The sequence below is a fragment of the Sceloporus undulatus genome, chromosome 5, assembly GCF_019175285.1.
Source record: "Sceloporus undulatus isolate JIND9_A2432 ecotype Alabama chromosome 5, SceUnd_v1.1, whole genome shotgun sequence".
NCBI classification, from domain to species: Eukaryota; Metazoa; Chordata; class Lepidosauria; order Squamata; family Phrynosomatidae; genus Sceloporus; species Sceloporus undulatus.
The window spans coordinates 7236297-7258226 of record NC_056526.1 but is presented as its reverse complement, the minus strand read 5'-3'; the positions used below and the strand labels follow the sequence as shown (position 1 = coordinate 7258226).

At 40.6% G+C, this 21930-nt stretch overlaps 1 protein-coding gene across 3 annotated transcripts in view; it reads left to right on the top strand.

The window, feature by feature from the left end:
• The window catches only part of MKLN1 (muskelin 1), a 145243-nt gene that overhangs the window by 109921 nt on the left and 13392 nt on the right, over nucleotides 1-21930 (top strand). For all 3 annotated transcript variants that reach the window (XM_042467105.1, XM_042467106.1, XM_042467107.1), the window contains 4 exons: nucleotides 10076-10223; nucleotides 15352-15466; nucleotides 17006-17145; nucleotides 18512-18614. In XM_042467105.1, coding sequence (XP_042323039.1) covers nucleotides 10076-10223; nucleotides 15352-15466; nucleotides 17006-17145; nucleotides 18512-18614 — 506 coding nt within the window. The remainder of the gene's footprint in view (nucleotides 1-10075; nucleotides 10224-15351; nucleotides 15467-17005; nucleotides 17146-18511; nucleotides 18615-21930) is intronic.

The following is a 21930-nucleotide window of genomic DNA, read 5'->3' as shown; positions in this document are numbered from 1 at the left end:
TAATAATAATAATAATAATAATAATAATAATAATAATAATAATAATAATAGGATTTATTTATATGCCGCCCAATCACTGGGAATCTGGGTGGCTTACAATAGACGGTTCCCTGCCCTCAGGCTTACAATCTAAAAAGACACGACAAAAAGGAGAAGGGAATGGTGAGGGGGAGGGGATCAGGTCCAGCATTCTTCTCTCCCTCTGAGGCCTGGACCAAGGAAGATGGACTGCAGGGAGGGCTCTTTTTCTTAATCGAGGCCGGGCCCGATGGCGTTGGGCCTGTCCTTTCACTCCTTCTCAGGCCAGAAGATGACAATTGGAAGAAGGGAGGGGAGGAGAGGGGAGGGGAGGGCTCTTCCTCTTCAGGTCTGATGGCATTGGAAAGTCACATGCTTGGGCATGCTTCATCTTCTTCATTTTCTTGTCACCATTTTTTTTTGTCGTAATTGAGTGAGGGTGGCATTGGGCATAGAAAAACAGATCTGCCCTCTTTAATGTGGGACACAATTTCCATTAGGTACTCTTCCCCTTTTGTAGGTCATGAGAACTAAATCCATCTTCTGCTTGAGATGTCCATCTTAAAAGTTGCCAACCCCAAAGTCCCTGCCTCTGGTGTGTGGACACTGCTGATGTCAGCACCTGTCTGTTCTAATAAAAGAAATGATGATCTTCACTGCAGTTGCTGTCTTCACCAATATTCTGCCCCAGGCCTGAGTGAAAATCACTCTGTCTCTGCATGCTTACATACACGCACATGTAGTGATAATTCCTTCACAACAATTAGAGGGCATTTTTAGGCCCAAATTATTATTTATTTACCCGGGGGTCATGGGCCACAAAAATTGCTCTAGTGTGTTCATGTGGTCTGTGGGCTGCACCTAGCCCACCCCTAGTGTAGGTGTAATAGCGTTCAAATGTTCTTCCCATATGCAAGTTGGTGCAGATAAAGATTTGGCTGGAGAGGGTGACTAAATTGGGGCCAGGAGTGGCATGAGCCCTGGTGGTACAGTGGTTAAATGCCTGTACTGCAGCCACTCACTCACAAACCACAAGGTTGTGAGTTCATTTCCAGGTCGCTAAAAAGAATACCTAGGGGGCCAATTAGCTTCCACTTTATAAATCGCTTAGTACATCAGCAAGCAGTATAGAAATGTACTTGCTATTGCTATTGGCATAGTGGTTTGATGATCATTGGACTATGATTCTGGATACCAGGGTTTGAATCCTGGCTTAGCTATGGGAAGTCACAATGCAGAATATGCCAATGGCAAATCCCCTCTGAAGAAATCTTTCCAAGAAAACTCAATGATAGGTTTGCCTTAGAGTCGACATGAAGGCACACTACAACAATAACAGCAACAACAGAGTCCAAGGGTCAGGGAGACACCATAATAATTAATTAATTGTATTTATATACCGCTATTCCAGAGATCATAGCGGTGAACAGCAAGTAAGCTAATTTGCAAATAAGCTAATTAGCCCCCAACAGTCTGGGTACTCATTTTAGTGACCTCGGAAGGATGCAACCATGTTGCTGTTCCAGTGGAAACACCTGGGTGGATGCTTCATTCTAGAAGTCTGGCCAGATGTCATGTTGAGGAGAAGAAGTTTGTAATAGTGGCTGCATTTTAAACTTGCATCCTTTGACCGCTTCTACGGCATTTTTTTCTTTTGCAAGCAATTAATTTCTCCAGTGTTAGCACAGAGCCTGTTCTCAGGGCGGCTGGCATTTTCTTATGAGCTTTTACTGGCTTTTTAAAATCACCCAAAGCTTGGAAAAGTTACTTTTTGGGAGTATAATTCATTGGATCTACTGGCCGTATAGCTACTGACAATGCTGGCTGGAGAATTCTGGCAGCTGTGTTCCCCCCAAAAAAGGTAACATCTCAAAGCTCTATTTTGTTGTTGTTTGTTTGTTTTTTTGCTAAAGAGAAATGGATATGGTTGAAGTTCAGTTTCCCCAACTAAAGATTTATGGCCCTGCAAAGAGTAAGGTATCCTTGAAAATATCTGTTGTTTGTTGAACCCAAACCAGAAGGAACATCCAACTATTGTCCTGTTCTGACCTGGCTTGTCCCACATGCCTGTGTGTCACACTTCACTTAGTAAGCCTGTCTATAAACAGAGTCCTCCTATGAACTCTGAACTACATTGCTTTGGCTCTTAATTGAAGGCAAAGCTACGCCTCTCAGTGTCCTGTTTGTATTTTACTGCTTGTTTTTTCCATCAGCTGTTTTGCTACTTGACTTCATAAACCCTAGTTTTGAAATCAGTGTTTAAAATTAAGTGTTATTACATGGAAAATGAAGAGCACACCAGTCTAGTCTCTGCAGCATGCTTCAGACTTTCATGGTCACTTGATAAAGGAAATGTGAGGACAGAAGAAAATAATTCTTCATGCAACATTTTAGCTTCGGAAATTGGCTGCTGTAGCCCATGGTGACAACCACTGTCTTGGATAGCTTTAAGAAGGGAGGCAGCCAGTTTTCTGCTGGGTGTGAGATCTAAGCCGTGGCTGTTAGCCACAATAACCAAATTATGAACTCTGACGATAGCTATTTATTAATTAATGTATTTACTATCCCACCTTTCTCCTTGTACAAGATCCAAGACAGCTTATATCTGATAAAAAGCAAGTTGAACCTAAAAAACAACAACCTATTTGTACAAAAGTTAAAAACAGTTAAATATTACATTGAAAACACTGAATTGAAACAATTTAAAACATAATCAAAACGTAAGAGAAGAACTTCCATGTCCAGAGGCCTGTGATGAAGCTTGGAAAAATCTGACTTTGGAGGACTATAGTTCCGAGAATCCTAAAGCCAACATGACAGCTGGTCCTGCTGACTGGGGATTCTGGGAGTCATGGCTCCCAAAATAATGTTTCCAAGCTCTGGGCTCCAAGTTCCATTTTCTGGAATGGAGACAAACCATGAGAATGAGGCTTTGAAGCCTCCTTCAGGGCTATGCAGCTAGATTGAGCAGAGCTGCTTGGAGGTCCTTTATTGGTTCTTGGACTTCTGTCTGGCATGAGCAAATTGTCCTTCCTATCAGCTTATGTTGTGTTGTGTAACCTGAGAGGAGTGGTAGTGAAATGAAACTTACAATATCTCAGATACTTCTAGTCTTTTCACTACTTATTTTAAATAAGATGTACATTCCAGCTGGGCATTGAATATGAGGAGTGATGATTCCTGCAGCTGCCAGGGTACACCATTACCTGCACCTGAAGTTTAGGAACTTTTCTTTTCTCTTGTGCTCCTTTTTTCACTTTTAGGAAATTGTGAGCCAGATTTTTTTAACTTGGTTGGTCAGTAATTGTAGAGTTTTCAGGCCTGTCTCACATGAGTAATAGTTCTATCAGAGGTCAACTGTGGAGATTTGGCATTCATTTTGAGCCAGGTTTTCTTCCTGGGCAAATTGAGGAGGTTTGGAGAAGTAGTGTCCAAATCTAAAACCTGCTTTTGACCTTACTCCAAATAGTGTCTTGGAAACAAGGTAGCAACTTGTCACCGCATATGCAGTGTGTAAAAGCATAATCATTTTTGTCTTTATCATACAGCTGTAGAAATAGTTAAGCAGGCTTATATCACTTGCCCAGTTTAGTAAATAAGAATAATTGTTGTATTTACTAAACACTATAAACTGGGCAAGTGATATAAGTGATTTGACTTGATTTTTCACAGGTTTGATTAATAATGTTCTCTCTAAGAATTTCTAGGTCCTTAAGAACGACTCTGCCCAAGGTTAACCATATGCCTAGAGAAAACACTTCTCTAGGCATTTGTAGCTCCTCCAGTGCGATTTATGGTCAACGTCTGCTCTGGTTTGGCCACAGACTTGTGCTGGAGGACCTAGAGGTTCCTAGAGAAGTGCTCTCTCAGGTTAAAAATAGTTGATTTTTTTTATTTGTGGATTTTTCACTTTCATGGTTGTGGGCTCCTAACTCCAGCAAATGTGGGGTCCCACTGTATATGTATTTCTTAGCCACCTTCCATCTCTGTCCTCTTAGGCAAAGTTGTTCAGGAGGAGAAGAGTTTTGGTTTTAGTGGTGATTTTTCTCTGCTTCTAAGCTATACGCTAAGCTGCTTTTTGTTTTGCAGAGCCCTGCATGCTGTTGTGAACTGCTTAGTCATGGTGCGATGTTTTCCTTGCTTTTAGAGTTGCGGGGGCGGACAGAGAGGGGGGGCTGACGTCTTGGCAAGTAACCGTAGGCTAGCAAGGGTAGGTTACTTGTACGTTGTAACTGCTGCTTGTACGTTGCACATTGTGTTCTGCATACAAATAGCCATCAAGTATGATTAAGTGAATTTCCTTTCCTTTCGAAATGAGCTTTCTGTGTACAAAATTAGGATTACGTGCCCATTTTCCAAGTCTCTGTGTTTTGGTGGTATTTGCAAGCATCCCCCCTTCCCCAAAGCAATTTTCGTTGGTGCTAGGATCTTTCACCCAGCCTCCTCCGCCCGGAAAATGATCCAAGAGGAGAAAAAAGAGAACCAGTACACAAGAGATCACGTGCTAGTCACACATGCTTGCTCAAGGGCCAGTTGCCCTGGGAAACAGAAACCACGACTTCTCCAGTAAACAATAGGAGTGGCCAATTATTTGATTATGCATTTTTATGGGAATTAATGTGAAACAGGTCCAGCAATCCTCCACGGCATCTGAATTGGAAAGTGAAACCAGGATTGTTATGGTAAGGTCCCCTTTCAAGCTTGCTTGCAATTCCCCGTGGAGGGACCCTCTCTTCTCAAATACACTTAGGAAAGCACACCCAAAACAGCATCCTGGTAACCTCAGAGGTTCTGCAGCCACTGATCATATCTCAGCTTAATTGCAAACTTGTTTCTATCCACATACACTTCAGTTCTCACATAGCCTGTTCTGTTCCCACTGAATGCAGTGTAGAAGCCTCCAACTAATCATAGTTTCCTGTTTTGCCTGAATCAGAAAACAATGGTTAATAACTTCGGAACAAGCCAGAATCTTAAAGCACAGTTCAGAATTGTCTTAACATTCTGGCTTGTTAGAAAAATGGTATCCATTGTTTGGTTAGCTGAAGTTGTCCTCATTGTATTCAGATGAAGAGGAAAGATTGCATGCCTGGGCAGAATTCTCAATTGTATATCACCTTATTAGCGGAGAGGTAATGATCTGAACCAGGAATGTTTGTGCATTTATTTGGCCCTGTTTCTATTGGCATTTCTCTGCTCTTCTCAGGTTTCCTTTCTTGCGTTAGGCACCTTCCACCAGTTTGAGCGCCAGTTTGCAAAAGCCAAACCATGATACGAGTTTGAACAAGTTGTCAAATAACATCAGTAAGCAAGATGAGAACGTTTTTGTATATATTAGAAACAAGTCTGTGGAACTAATAATGTGAGACCACAGATACTGGATTTTTTTAATAACCCACCATGCTTTTTCTTTCCTTAGATAAGTCTAGGTATATATGTAACTGCTTGTTGGAATTGATCTTTCTGGTTTAAAAAAGAAATTACAGGGTATAAACTTTGCCCTTGAACTTTTCTAGTGCTGTATTTAAATTTACATCTCATCCCGACCTATTCCAATCAATCCCCTCCTCAGGTTCGCATCTTTCCCTGGGCTATATCTGTTTTCTTCATCTAAAGCAGTGCTTCTCAATTATTGTCTGTCATGCCCCCCCTAGGAAGAAGAAAACATTTCGCGCCCCCAGCGCAACTGTAAATAGTATCATTTATATATATGACAGTATTTGCTGAGGTCAAACGAGCCCCCCTTTATGGAGCCTCGCGCCCCCTCTGGGGGGCGCGCCCCACTATTTGAGGAGTACTGATCTAAAGTAAGATGTTAACCAGAAAAAGGTAGATGCTTATTGGTATAGGTTTTAATCTGTTGATTCCAACCTATTGCATTTCAGCTAATTGCATTCACACCTGTATGAGAATGAGGTGATGCTTGGTATGATGTTTGTTTGACCCTGTTTCTGTTTACATTTCTCTGTTATCTTCCGGTTTTTCCTTTTCAAGTAAGGCTCCATCCACAGGGGTGGGGGTGGGGAATGCTTGCAAATACCAGCAAAACCCAGCATGGTGTGATCGTTTGAATGTTGGACTAGGAGTCTCCAGCACACCTGGGTTCAAATCTCTGCTCAATCATGGGTACCCACTGGGCAGCAAGTCGTCTCTTTCAGCTTCAGAGGAAAGCAATGGCCACCTTCTTCTGAATAAATCTTGCCAAGAAAATTCTGTGATAGAGTTGCCACAAATCAGGCTCCACATGAAGGCACATAACATAGCAAACTGTTTAATAGAACTCGTATTGTCAAAAAAAGTATTTCTTCCATTATGTTTATAGCAGAAAGAGAAAGGAATTTTTAAAATGCTTGCTTGCAGCTTGTCAATTGTTTAATTACTTCTAATAGTCTGTTGACCATACTATTTTAGGGACCATTTTAGTCTTTTCAAAAAATGGATTTATTTACTTAATTAATCTGAAGTTTTGCAGCCCTTATCTAAAGTAGATTGAAACCATGTTCTTCCTTTCTTTAGTGCCTAGCACTGTATTTCGCTTACTTTCTGGCATAGTGACTTTTGTCTTTTGCAAACATTTACTAGTTGGTTGTATGGCTTCAGGCCTCAAAGATGTTTATAAAACCTGAAATGGGGACAGTACTGAGAGCTTCAGCTAATGTTGCAGTCCACCCTGTGAACTGGCAAGCAACTTTGGAAATGATCCATAATTTCCTACTTCCTGTATAATCAGCTTCATAATTCCAAGATGTGGAACAATGATATGGGTTAATATCAGTCCCATGTGTTAGGCTGTCAGGTCTACTGGTGCACCATTGGTAGTACTGATAATCTCCATGGAGTAGGAGAGGGGATAGCTTTGTTCTTTCCTTGTCCATCAGCTGACCGCACTGGTATTATTAGCTTGTTTAGGAACAGAAACAATGGAGTTGTCTAACTTCTAGACTTCTTTTGTGGGTGACCACAGATATTTTATTGAGAATCAGTGTGGTTTAATTGTTTTACTATGCTGTACTACTACCCAAGGTAGCAATGTTGAATCCCTGTGTGTGTGTGCCTTTGAAGCCACCAGTTAACTTATGGTTACCCCATGCATTTCATAGGGGCTTCTTAGGCAAGAAATACTCAGATGTGATTTTGCCAGTTCCCTCCTCTGAAATAAAGATTACAGAACTTGGCAATTTTTTTTATGGTCTCCTGTCCAGTTACTGACTAGAGACAACTCTTTTGAACTACCAAGATCAGACAGGATCTAGTGCCTTTATGGTATTTATGCAGTGAGCTAACACTGACTGGAAGGTAATGACTGGATACTCTTACTCGACAAATCAACAACTGGTACAATAGCAAATCAGAGGACCCCTGTTTTTCATTGGAAGATTGTATACAATTGATTCAATCCCATTTTTCATATGATGTTCTCAGCATACAAATTAAATAGATAGAGTGATAGAATTCAGCCTTGCCTGACTTCCTTTCCAGTTGGAAACCATTCCATTTCTCTGTATTCTGTCCTAACAGTAGTCTCTTGTAATGAGTATAGGTTATGCATCAGAACTATCAGGTGTTGTGGCATCCCCATTTCTTTAAGAGTGATCCAGAGTTTCACATGATCTATACAATCAAATACTTTGGTATAGTCTATAAAGCATAGGCTCAATGAAGGAGGCATAAAAATTGGAGAAAGGAACATCAACAATCCAAGTCCTGCATAATAGTAGCAGAAAATACTAGATATATGGAAAGATTATTAAAGAAGGTCAAGGCAGAAGGTGCAAAGGTAGGTTTACAGCTGAACGTCAAGAAAACAAAAATTATGACCACTGACAATGTAAATAAAGTAGATGATGAAGAGATTGAAATAGTTCAGGATTTTCTATACTTGGTCTCAATCATCAATCAGTAATATAATAATAATAATCATAAAATTTTATTTATATTTCCCGCCTCTCCCTTTGGATCGAGGTGGGATTACATCAGTTAAAATAACAATACAAGTTACAATAATCAATAAAATCACAACAATATTGCATTACTGCTAAAATACTGACTTGCCACCTGTTTTCGGTTCCGTTTTCATCAAGAGTAGGGGTCTTTCTGGGATTATTCCTAAGAGATCAGGTGGGTAGGCCCGCTGGAAGAGATCCGTCAGTAACTGCTGGCAAGAAATCAGAGAACTAGGATTTGGAAGGATAGCTATGAAGGAACTAGACATGATCCTGAGGTGTAAAGGTATATAATTAAATACCAAAGTTAGGATTGTTCATAACTTTGTGTTTCCCATTTCTGGTTGTGAAAGCTGAACAGTGAAGAAAGCTGATAGGGGGAAAATCATCTCATTTGAGATATGCTGCTGAAGGAGTTCTGAGAATACTGTGGATCACTAAAAAGAGCAATGGATGCATCCTGGAGCAGATCAGGCCCAAATTCTCCCTGGAAGCAGAGATGACAAAATTGAGGTGGTCATATTTTGGCCATATCATGAGAAGAAATGACTTATTAGAAAAGACTATAATGCTTGGCAAAGTGAAGGGCAATAGGAAAAGGGGAATGCCGCATTCCAGATGGATAGACTTAGTCAGAGAAACCATGAATCTGCAGGAGCTGAGCAGGGCAGTTGAGGCTAGAGTGATTTGGAGATTTCTCACACATAGAATCATCATAGATCAGGTCAATTTGAAGGCAGTTAACAATACAGTTAGTCCAGAAGTAGTGAGGCACGTTTTCTCTTGTTTTCAAAGAAGTAGCTGAGTTAGTCTCATAAGCCCGTTGGATGACTGTCTAACTTAAATCACAGGTTGGTTGTGGGCATAAAACAAGATGGAGATGAGCCGTGTATGATTCATACAACTGCTTGGAGTAACAATATCATAAATTTAAAATAGGGGAGAGGAAGTGAGAGCCAAATTTGGAATGGCTGCCTTATCAGTGACTTATTTATATACTGTATTTTATCCTGCTCCTTTTCAGCCTTTGCTCATAGAAGGGTCAGAGATGCTGCTGGTGAGGAACTAAAGGAGAAGAAATGCTACTTTCTTTAGGGTTGTGTGGAGAAGATGCTGTAGGGTCTGGATAAAAATGGAAATTTTTATGCTCATAATGTTTGGGTTATATACAAAGTACATAACAACAAACTATAGGTTTTCATCTCCTCCTCCTTAGATGCACACTGATTTATGTACAAAATATATTTTTCGTATCCTGATGTAAAACTATTCTGAAGTCCTGAAGTATTCTTCTGAAACCATCCCATGTTCTATCCTTTTAGAAGAAAATAACTGCATGCTTAAAAAAAAGAAGAAAAGAAACTAAATTCCTGCATTTAGTATTTCTTCCACCAATTACATCTTTACATTTATTCTTATGAAACAGCAGAAGTTATAATGGTAATCTCAGATGGAGTTTGGTATTGTGAAAACCATTATATGTGAAGAGGCAAGCTACAGGCAGAGGTTATAATTTTATACTAATTTTAAACCCCAAAATTAGTTGATGAAGTTTGGATTTGACTTTGATGCTATACTGGGCCAAGACACAGATCAGTTCAGCCTTCACTCACACGGGTTCAAAACACACTGCAGAAATAATCCAGTTTGAGGCTGCTTTAACTGCCCTGGCTCAATGCTAGAGAAGCCTGGGAATTGTAGTTTGTTGTGGTGCCAGAGCTTTCTGACAGAAGAGTAAATGTCTCACAAAACTACAGTTCCCACAATTCCCTAGCATTGAGCCAGGGCAGTTAAAGTGGTCTCAAACTGGATTATTTCTGTAGTGTGTTTTGGATCATGGTGTCCTTTAAATATGTTTGATTATACCTTCCATCATCCCCAGCCAGCATACTAATTGCCCTTTTTGATCTGAGGATGAAGGGAGTGTGACTCTTCTAGAAGGCACTGAGTTGAGAATGGCTAAATCAACATTTTCAGTCCCTTTGGGTTCTGTGATTTTTCTGCCATCTAGTGGTTATCTGCCTTACTGTCCAAATAGATTTGTTTATTTACCAGCAGCTAGCCTTATAAACTATTTACTTTGCTTTCTCTCCCCCCCCCCCCGCCCCCAACAGTTCCGATGACAGGCTTCACCCAAAGAGCTACCATTGATCCAGAACTGAACGAAATCCATGTGTTGTCTGGACTAAGTAAAGACAAGGAGAAAAGGGAAGAGAATGTTCGGAATTCCTTCTGGATTTACGACATTGTGTGGAACAGCTGGTAAGTTATTGGAAAGTTTTCCTCATAGGAGGGAGAATGTGTGTGTGTGGGGGGGGGGATTAACATATATACCTGTAAAGTCATAAAACACTTGGACTGTGTGATCTTGTGTCTCTAGTCATGTCTAGGCATAGCTGGCCTGCTGCGAGGTTTGTAGTCTGTTTCCTTCCTCTCCACTTGACAAGATTGTACAACCAGTCTGTTCACACTGTTAAACTGTACTGGAACTGGGTTCTTCAGAGAAAGCAGCACTTTGCTGTATCCATTGCTAAAGCATTGCCCAGAGCTACAGTACATGGCTGCAGGGAGAGCCAAGCCAACCAGTCAAAAGTTTGATTAAATGTTTTTGTATAATGATGTTAAAAATAGGGTCACCCTGGAGTGCTATTTAATCACCACACAAAAAAGTTGCTATAGAAGGGAGAAATGCACAGCCCTTCCATTAATATATTGTAGAGATGGTGGCAATGGTAGGAATTCAGTTCTCTTACTAGATGATGTCAAAGCAACATTATCAAGAATGAAGCTGGTAGCATAAGCTTATTATTATAATACAGATTTTCTATGGGAGAGTAGGGACTGTAAGAATATGACCCCATCACCTTTGCCTTATGATGTTACATGTGCACTTCAGCCTTTGAGAATAGTCATAGGCATATAGGTAATTTGTGCAACCTAATGATGACAACCAGCATGGTATAGTGGTTTAGATGTTGGTCTGCAACTCTGGAGACCAAGATTCGATTTCCAGCTTAGCTGTTTAACCCACTGGGTGACCTTTGGCAAGTCACACACTCTCTGACTCGGGAAGGCAATAGCAAACCTCCTCTGAACAAAATCTTGCCAAGAAAACCCCATGATAGGGTCACCTTAGGGTCCCATAAGTCAGAAATGAATTGAAGGCACACAACAACAACAGCTGTTGGCTCGTTTGCAGCCTGTGTGCCTTTATTCTTTGCATATGTAGTCCTTTATAGATGTTGCAGCAGCTGTATAGACACTGGGGAATGGGTCAGCCTAGTCACTTAAATACTTCTTTAATTTACTTATACTATAACCTCTTTTTCTACTGACATGAGGCCCAAATAAGTATACATCTGAGGGACACCTATTTGGACTTGAAGGTCTCTGTGGGGGCTTTTCATGGTTGTGTCCAAGTTATGAGTATCTTCCAAAGAGAAACTCCCTAGCATGTATGCTCTGTGGAACCAAGTAAAGCCTTTCTCAATTTATCAGACCTTTCAGTTTTCTTGGATTTCAAACTTCTGAAACTTTTGATTTTGCTGTTTTATTGTATTTGTTTGAACTGCTGATGCTGGTTTTTAAGTTGTATTTTGATTTTATGCTTTTATTTCTTTAGCTATCAGTCTTTTGCATGCTTCCCTGAGATTTTTGCTCAGTAGGTGGTATATAAAAGTTATAAAATAAGTGGAAAAAATGAGACCTGGAATGTACTTCCTAGATACTTTCTTCCGCAGGACTAAGGCTTTGTGTATTGGCTTTATCTGGATTCTGGCATAGTGTCAAGTATGCTGAGAATCTCAGCATTCTTGAGAGGGGAAAATGTTTCTGGCACTCTTGCATTTCTGAAGGAAGTCAAAGGGTCAGCATTAGCAAAAACTGTTGTATCTGTTCATTGATGATGGGGTGAGTTGCAGTAGATCAGCAAAGATTTTCTCAGTCTCCTCCTCCCCTCCCCAGAAAATGTCACATACACACACATTACCCTAAGTTATACTACTAAACTGAAGACAATCTTAGTGTGGTCTGGAATGGATTTTTGTGGATGGAAGGACTGTGAGCACTCTTAAATATTTGCACTCAAAATTCCTAGAGTCAGGGATTTTAAAATTCCAAGTATATATGTTTTCCACCAAAATGCTGCTGCTGAATCTTAGTGGTCTAGTTTTAAAAGACACGTAGAACTCATGGACCCGTAATACATCTACTCAGGACTACCTCCTCCCATCCCGTCAGCCTAAATATGAAGGCTAGCCTCCTCCCCATTATGGCCCATTTTCCAAGTCTTTTACGGTGTCTGGAGAGGAGAGCAAGTTGTAGAATCTCATATGTGGAGTACCCTGCATGGAATGGCTTGCTTATGTTCAACTCTGACGTCCTTTAAAGCTGAAAACCGTCTTATATAACCAGGCTTTCCAACATGACTATGCATGTTTTAATCTGATGAGAGTTGCTTTTTGTTGTTGCTGGCACTGCTCTCTATATTTTTTTCACTCTGATGCGTGTGATCTTTTTTTTTTTTAACCATTGCATTCTTCTATATAACTGCTGGAAGCATTTTTTTAAAATTGGCATAAAAATGAGTATAAGATAGATGGAAATCCTGCAGTATGGAGAAAGTGCAGGAACGTCAGGGTAACGCAGGAGCAGGAAAGGTGGAGGAATAGTGTTTCAGCTAAAGCTGAAGAAGGTAGGTAGGTAAGTAGGATATTATTGTTATAATTTTAACTAGCTCTTCAACCACCAGAGGAGGAAGAGGATACATTCCTGTATCACACACACCCATTGGTGCTATTGCAAAGATGACGGGGCTCCTCCTACTTGGGCAGTGCCCTGACAGGTTCAAAAAAGAAGTTTTTCCTGAGCCAGAAGAAAAATCATGGGAAAAGACTGGAATCCTTGCCTGCCTTCCAGCTGATTGTAAAAGGATGCAGTGGTTCCACAGGGAGGCAAGAGACCTCTATGTATCCTCAGATCCTCCTAAGCCTTGTTGCCCACTTCATGGTTCAGGGATCTGTGCCTCACACATATGGGCTTGAATCAATTCAGGCTGTCCTACCAGAATGATGTTTGCGTGCATGCTAATCATTCCCCTTCTGAGCAGTAGCCTCTGAAGTCCAGGAAAACTGTGGGGAGACTGATATCGCTGTTTGTCAAAATGAAAGGGTTTCTAAAGAGTGGCAGGAAATGGAGACAGGAAAAGCTGTTCTTGATAAAATGACTGTGCAAGCTCTGCCCTCTCCTTCTCTCCTAGTCCTGCAGCATCAAGGAAGAACAAGGAGTCTAATAGAGAGGTCGCTGGGGTGGCAAACTGAGTCACAATGGATAGGGAAGGGGTGGACAGGACAGGCTAGGCAGTGGTGTGGTAGGATGAGTGATTTAGTCCCCAACACCTGGTGGTCCACATGTTCACTGTCCCTGGTCATAAAAGCTTGCTTGTTGTGTTTTAGCCTGATATAACAGGGTTTTAAAAAAACCCCAAAACAAATGGTATTTAATTCATCTAGGCTGGCATCTTGTTTGCAACAGAGGCCAACCAGTATCCACTGGGGAAATATTACAGTCGGCCCTTCTTATACACGGATTTTTTATACACGAATTCAAGCATACACGGTTTGAAAATGTTCCAAAAAAGTATAAATTTACCTTAATGTTCCATTTTTTATTAGGGACACCATTTTGCTATGTCATATTTAATGGGACTTGAGCATACACAGATTTTGTTATACACGGGGGATCTTGGAACCAAACCCCAGCGTATAACAAGGGTTCACTGTATTAATCAAAACACCAACAGGCCCTGCCTGTTGGTTTATAACCCATCTGTGATGATGTTCCAGAAATTAGTATTTATGGGTATTTAGTATTTATGGGTATATAGTCTTTGAACATGGAGGTTCCATTTAAATATCATACCTTATAGCACTTGGATGACCCATTTCTCTAGGAATTTGCCTAAACTAGTTTTTGTTAGACTGTCTGGTTTCTCCCACCTGCTTTGAGAGGCAGGTTACCAATGCTCTTTACTTTGCTGATGTACTTCTCTCTGTGTTCTGTGTGACTAAGGTTTTATGAGACTGTGTGGCCTGTTACAGACTGCCAAAATAAAGCTGCTTCGGGTCTCTTTGGAGGTATGCTATTTAAATAATGCATGGGTCCCAAGAGTCCGGAGGTCACACCAAAGCCACACTCCATTCCTAAGCACCGGAGTGCAGCTTTTGGTGCAGCTTCCAGATTCTTGGGATGCATGCATCATTTAAATAGCATACTTCCAAAGAGACCCAAAGCAGCTTTATTTTGGCAGTCTGTAACAGGCCTTTGTGTGTGTGTGTGTGTGTGTGTGTGTGTAATTGAATGTTTCAAACTCAATTGTACTGCAAATCTCAATCTATATTTTTAACAACAATACAACAAGTTATATATTCAATGTGACACACACCCTGTCACAAAAGTTCCAAACATCCAATGGGATGTCTTTGCAGGACTCTTCTGCTTGTGCTACTGCAACATTTGGATACAGATCTGAAAGCCCTAAAAAAAAAACCCAGAATAGATTCAAATGCAATATTGAAAAAAATATACCACAAAGAATGGTATATACCCATTTTGTTTCTCTCCTAAACGCATGACTGAAATTATCACTACGTTTTTACTGAGGAGCCCTGGTGGTGCAGTGGTTAAATACCAATACTGCAGCCATTTACTCACAAACCATAGGTTTGTGAGTTCAATCCCAGCCAGGGGCTCAGGGTCAACTCAGCCTTGCATCCCTCTGAGGTTGCGCAAATGAATACCCAGCTTGATGGGGGCAATTAGCCAACAGTTGTAAACTGCTTAGAAACTACTCAGTGTGGTATGAAGAGGTATATAAATGAAGCTGCTATTGCTATCACTATTGCTATTGCTATCAAGGTGAAGAGGGCCTACTCCTCAGTCCTATCAACTGCAGCTGCTTTCTCTTTCTGAACCCAACCAGCAAGCATTGCTCTTTCCTTAGGTTGTTCCCTCCTTCTGGGTCAAACCAATACTCCTAGGGATTGGGTTACATACTGGCTCTTATGAGAATTGGTTGTTTTTCATAAAAGCCTCCTTATTTTTCAGAGTGGATTTTATTTTTTTTAATGATTTGATGATCAATGTCATCAATGTATTACATGGGTGACAACTCCAGATCCAGAGTAGCCTTTATTGGTTTGAAAGCCATCTGAGTTTGCATGGCACTGATTATTTAAGTTATCACCATACTGGGCTCCTTAGTGAGAATGTGCTAATAAGTAAGCTGTGTTAATAATCCTTTGAGGTGGTGTGAAGCACTACAGTGTGTGTGTGTATTTGCTGTATTTATACCCCGCCCTTCAGCCCTAAAGGCTCTCATATTTTGTTTCAGGTCTTGTGTCTACAAGAATGATCAAGCAGCCAAAGAGAACCCAAGCAAAAGCCTTCAAGAGGAAGAGCCCTGCCCACGTTTTGCACATCAGCTTGTGTATGATGAGTTGCACAAGGTGAGATTTGGGGGAAGTGGTGTGGTTATGCTGAATGTACAGGAGGAAATAAAGTACCACTTTGTGTGTAACAGTGGGTTGCCACGCCACCCGCTCTATCACATTGTTCTCCCACCATATTCTGCACTGGAAGTGATTCAGAGTCGTCAGTGCAAGGAGCATCAGACAATTTGCTTACTGACTGGTACAAGATGGGCTGCACCATGAAGCAAAGCTGTCCACCTTTTGTGGCACAGCTTAGCTCTTCTGCTTGATGTCTGGGATGTCTCTGGGAGGACAAATTAAGTTGCCTTGAGTCCCAATTTTGGAAGAATGCCCATATAGAAATAAATATGATGATGGTGGTGGAGGATGAGGTTTTCTGTTGTAGTCTCTGTGCCTCACACACACAAAATATATAAAAAAATAGAAATTTGGAGGTAGTTGATTTCCTTCCCGCCTGGCTAGGCATCCTGTATTTTTCCTCTTATGGCATCTACTTCTCTATTTAAATTTTGTATTTGCTGTCATAGGAAAGTCGTGTTCACAGATGGACACTCTCAATGTCTTTTTTGTCTTGGTGAGAGACATGTCGTTAAACGCTATTCCGTTTGCCACTCTTTTATTAACCAAATAATTTGCAATAGAGCCCAGCATTTGAAAATGTTTTGCTGGGGATGTTCTTTGTCTGTAGCTGAACATTTTGCCTTCTCTCAAGATTTTCTAGATCTTTTATAGGAGGTGCCCTCGGTCTCTCAATTGCTGTCTCTCGGGATGTTTGAAAAAAGAGAGCACAGGCAGATCGTGAATAGAATATCATTCCTTCTGTTTTGTTGACAACTTGAAGTCTTTTTCCAAACACATCCATGACTTTTTTTCCTTATCAGTGTCTACTTCTCTTATGATTTCCAATTAAGTTCCCAAATCTAGAGCTCTACACTTAAAAAAATATGCTGAGCTTGTGAGGTAGGCTTATCTGCCCTCCTCTTTTCTCTCTATTTTGCTGTTAGTACATGGTCAATAAAGAATTCTAGAGGCAGCAGCTGTTTACTTCGCCTGTTGTAGGTAGCCACACACACCTACAGCAGAATCAGTTAAGAGCTGAATCCCATTTTTCCCAGCTCAAGCTTTATTGGATTGTTTACTGCAGATATGCTGTTGCAACCTGACCCCAAAAGTCTGTGTTTCTCCAGCTGTCCTTCACCATCTCCCAAATACTGATGCTGTTAAAAAAACCAAAAACTTAAGAGGTCAGGGAAGGAAAGTGGAGGGAGGCAGTGAGCAGGTGTAAAAAGATTTTGTAGAAAAGACCTCAACTGTCAGAGGCTTCCTTAACTGAAGTATACCTTACTTTCCTTCTCTGCATTTTTAGGAGGTGAAAATTGTTCTCACAGTCAGCCTGCAGACCTGGGCAAGAATTTGAGTGGCCTCCATAAGAGGCAGTTCATAGGACAGGTGGTGTTTCTTTGAGTAATGCCTGAGAGGCTTGGCTGGTTTATCTCACAGTCTTGGTTGAACCACTTTGTTATTTATCAGATATCTTCATTCTTCTCTTTCAAGGTTCATTATTTGTTTGGAGGAAATCCAGGCAAATCCTGTTCTCCAAAGATGCGGTTGGATGACTTCTGGTCCCTGAAGCTCTGCCGGCCTTCCAAGGAATACCTACTTCGTCACTGCAAATATTTAATAAGGAAGCACAGGTATGTGCCTCTTGGAGACGGCAGGAGTGGGTTCCATTGGGAAGGACCATGATAATCCTACCAATGAGAATCTTTGAGCATCATTTTATGAGGGTGACAAAGACTTTTCCAGTGCTGCCAGTGAATTTCGTTCTTCAAATCATAGACTACAGTTTGAGGTACCAATAATTTGTGGCAGAAGCTCTGTTTTCATTTATATCAATAGATAAACAAATACAAAAACCAGAACCCTTAACGCAAATGATTGATAAGCTTAGAATCACTTCTATGAAACTTGGATCTCCTTATCACTTCCCTGTGCTGTGCACAAAAAACAGAGTACAGTAATTCCTTCTGTCTCTAGGGCCTGTAAGTGGTGTCTCCTCTGCAGCCTGATCCCTTTACTTTCATATTCTTCAGGTCTTTTGCCTCCCCTTTCCCTGTTGCTTACAAAAAAAGCAGTCTTGGCCTTTCGCTGGGTGAAACCTTCTTAATCCCCTCTCTTTTAAAACAAAATAGGCCAACCAGTGTTTTTCTGATCATTGCAATAGCATTGAATTTGAATATACTCTGGCTGTCCCTCCCCACATCAGCAGTCAGTGTGAGAACACTTGGTGAAATTGCAGTCATTTGGTCAGCCCCAAGGAGTGTTTCATGGCTGATAATAACCTGCTTTATAAAAAAAATTACTCATTTATGTGATGCTATTGTTACTCTTACGAGACTCTCTTAAGACCAGCAACTCCTGAGAATGCCTGCTTGCTAGGTACATGGGGGAGGGTTTTCTCTGTGTTGTTCTCCAATTGTGCAACCTGCTCCCTGAAAAGAAGGAGAGGTGCCAACAACTGTAAGTTTAAAAATGGCCCAGTAAGATTAATATACCTTCTCAAATTAGAGCAAAACCAAGGAAGAACACTAAATCAGCCATAATACCAAAACACAGCCTGAAGAACATCCCTGTAGAAAATAGATTTGCACTGTTAAGCCTAATTGACCAGGAACCAGAAGAACTCTGGACTGAAGTCAGGGACGTTTTCAGGGGGGAATGCAAAAAGACAATCTGTAGCCAAAAAGAAAAAGAAATTGCAGTGGATGAGAAAAGAAACTCTTTAAGCAGTTAAGGATAGAGGAGAAGAAAAGTAAAAAGTGACAGAAATAGGGTCAGAACACTGAATGGATACATTCTCTCCCCCTTTCAACCCACAACTTGTTACGTTGTATTTATTAAAGTATTCACCACACACAGAAAAGTGTGGTTGCAGTTCAAGGACTTGCAATGATTGTAGAACATGTGAGAATGTCTTCTCATCTTTGAGGTTTTGTATTGGTTCAGTTAAGTTAAAATCCAAGCCAGTACACTAAATCCTTGCCTCATGTATTTCCACAGGTTTGAAGAGAAGGCTCAGACAGACCCACTAAGTGCCCTGAAATACCTGCAAAATGACTTGTTTGTCACAGTAGATCACTCAGACCCGGAGGAGACAAAAGAGGTATGGGCAGGGGTGGGAATTGGCCAGCTTTGCCCTCTCTTCCCACAAACAAGGAAGGAATCAAGCTGTGTGGATTTCAGAGGAGCCATGACTGCTATCCCCAGTTTGCACATCTGTAACAGAAGCAGCACAGCACTAAAGTACTGGACACCTGGTTCCATGCTTCTGGCTAGTGAATATTTATTTGTTTGTTTGTTTGTTTGACGTATATTCTGCATTTCTGCCAAAATGAGACCCAAAGCAGCTCTTTACACTTTTAGGAAAAGATAATTGTGTGAAATATAGGATGATTTGGTATCCGAAACCTTTAATTTTCTTGAACTTAGGTCATATCCTTACGCTTTGGGTCTTGTTTTGCAGTTCAGATGATTAATTCTTTCAGGCAAGGATGTGGTACAAAGCAATCATGTTCATTCATGGCATTATTTTGTAGAACCATAGAACCTTAGAGTTGGAAGGGATCACAAGGGCCATCCAATTCATTCTCATATCACACAGAAGTACACAATTACAGCACTCCTGAAAGATGGCTACCCAACCTCTGTTTAAAGACCTCCAAAAAGGAAGGCCCACTACCCTATTGGACCATCTTATTCCTCTGTTGAATATAACATATTTAATTTCATAATAGTTAGTTTCTGTTGCATTATTTGTGGTGGGTTCAGTGTAGCTTTGGAATCTGTTTTTCCACTGTTTGATGGTTGTATTTGAAACAATATTGGTGACTTTAAAAGGCTGTGCCTCTCAAGTTAATCCAAGCTGTCTTGCTTGTTTTTAGTAAGCAATGCATCAAATTTCATTGAGTGCTTTCCAGTCTTCTCTTACATTTCATGTTCAAAAAGTCACTGTGAGATAATAATGAGGGCTGTCATTCCCATTTTATAGACAGGAAAGAATACTGTCTCCAATATTCATGTCCAGTGTTTGGACCAATCTAAGCCTTTATGCTTTTATGGTAGCTCTGTTGGCATCATGGCATGTGATAATGATATCCTCAGAACCCATAAAATGTGAAGTTCAGTAGAGTTAAGTCTTGTAAAGGAGAAGGTATTGCTCCATTCAGATTTAGTGCTCGCTAAAAAAGTGGGTTGACTCTTCACCCTTCGGGTGTTTGAAACAGCCAGCACTAGTCTGTGTAAGGCAGAATCAAGCAGGGAAGATTTTTGATGGCATATTCATGCTGCACATTTTGTGTGTTGTGTGCACACATGTTCTGTATTTCAGTGACGTGTGGAAAAATACCCCTGCTAGCAAGAAAGCATCTAACGTTTTCCCTCAAGTTCTAGTTTTCTGTGTGCTGGGATTTTTTTTTTTAATGGAAAGTGGTTGCAGCTACTGTATGTGAACCTGCCACTTGAACGCTGAAATTTTACTGTTCAGGAAAAGCTGCCTGTTTGAATGTTAACTGAAGATGACAGGAAAACGTTCAGTTTCCTTGATTGAAAGTGGCCTCCGAGGGAGAGAGGAAGAGGCAGGCACATCTTCATCTCGCTTAGGTACGGCTGCTGAGAAAAGGCCTTCTTTCCATCCCAACTGCCATTACTGTGGCCTCAGAGGTAGAAAAGAGGCAGGCAGATCTCCATCTTGCTTAAGTCCAGCAGCTGAGGAACAGTCCTCTCTCCATCCATGCCACTGCCTTGGCCTCTAGAGCCACAGCAGCCAGCATCTGCTGGATTTAATTCCTTCGGCAACTACCATTCCCTTTTCCTTCTGCTTCATGTCTTTTTAGCATGTAAGCCTGAGAGCAGGGAACTGTCAAATGAAACAGTTGTAAACCACACATGCAAAGCGCCAAGCACAAAAACAAACAAACAGCTACATTTATATACTGCTTCATACCGAACTAGCAGTGTCTAAGCGGTTTACAACTGTAAACTAATTGCCCCCAACAATCTGGGTACTCATTTTGGCGACCTTGGAAGGATGCAAGCCTGAGTCGAGCTTGAGCCCTTTTGCTGGTATTGAACTCGCAACCTTGTGGTTTTGAGTGAATGGCTGCAGTACAGGCATTTAACCACTGTGCCACCAGGGCTCCTACACTGATGACACTATATAATTAATAAATAATAATACTAATTTCCTTAGTAATGGCTTGCCTTTCCTCTGAATGGCTTGAATTGCAAAAACTTGATTTGCAGTCAATGTTTAAAAATATGGGGAGAGATATATAGATATATAAAAGTTTATCTTATGACAGTGCATGAAAACCACTTCAGCTGTTTGGGTTTAGAGTGCCAAGTGAAACAAACAGCATGTTCTGAACAGAGCGGCTTATGACCAAGCACTCGGTGAACTTAGCATGATATAATTGAAAGCCATCAATAAAGTATCCCAGATAGGGAATGAGAGGAAGCTGAGTCTGTTTTTTTTCCTCCCGATGCAGTTTATTCTTTTTTTCCTGCATGGAATTTTGTGTGTTTAGCTGTGACTTCATCTGGGGATTTTTTAAAAGTAAGGCTGCTCTGTAAAGACTGAAGTAATGGTTAGTCAGGTCCACTGTCCTGGATTGACCAGCTAGATGCATCTTTGGAAAAGGCGCTTGAAAGCTCACCAGCAATTGTATTCAGAAGGATACCGTTCCTGAGTTTGGATGTTCCATATTGTGGCTAATAGTGATTCACAGAGAATGCTGTGGGTATAATAGATCTAGATTTCAGCAAAGCATTATTTATTTATTTATTTATTTATTTCCTGCCTTTCCCCCAATATAGGGACTCAAGGCACCTAACAGCCTGTTTAAAATAATACAAATTAAAAAGAATACAACAATATTAAAAAGTATAAATATATCATTAAGAAACAAACAATTTATAAAGTTAAAAACATTAAACATTTAAATAGTAAAATGTATTTTAAAAACTATATATGAACCTTAAAATCTGAAGCTCACAGCATTTATAAAAGGCCAACCCTCATCAGTTTGGAAAAGTCTGACAGCAGAAAAATGTTCTTTACCTGCCATGAAAAGGAGAGCAGGGCTGGGTCCTCCCTAGCCTCTATAGGAAGGCTAGATGGAGTACACTAGTCTTTCACCTTTTGTATATCTTTTATGTAATTTTATAATGTTTTTAGATGATTCTAATTGTTTTGAATTTTATTGTGCTGTTTTTAACATGTTTCTTGTCTGTGAACCGCCTTGGGTCCCTTCTGGGAGAAAGGCAGCATACAGATGAAGTAAATAAATAGGCAAAAACAATGAGATCCAACACAGGTAAAGCATCTTGCATTTAGATACAAATGTCTGTCTTTCTGTCTCAAAGGTACAAATATGTGGCAGAACCAGCTTGGCAGCAATATCTGTGGGAAGCACTTGGGT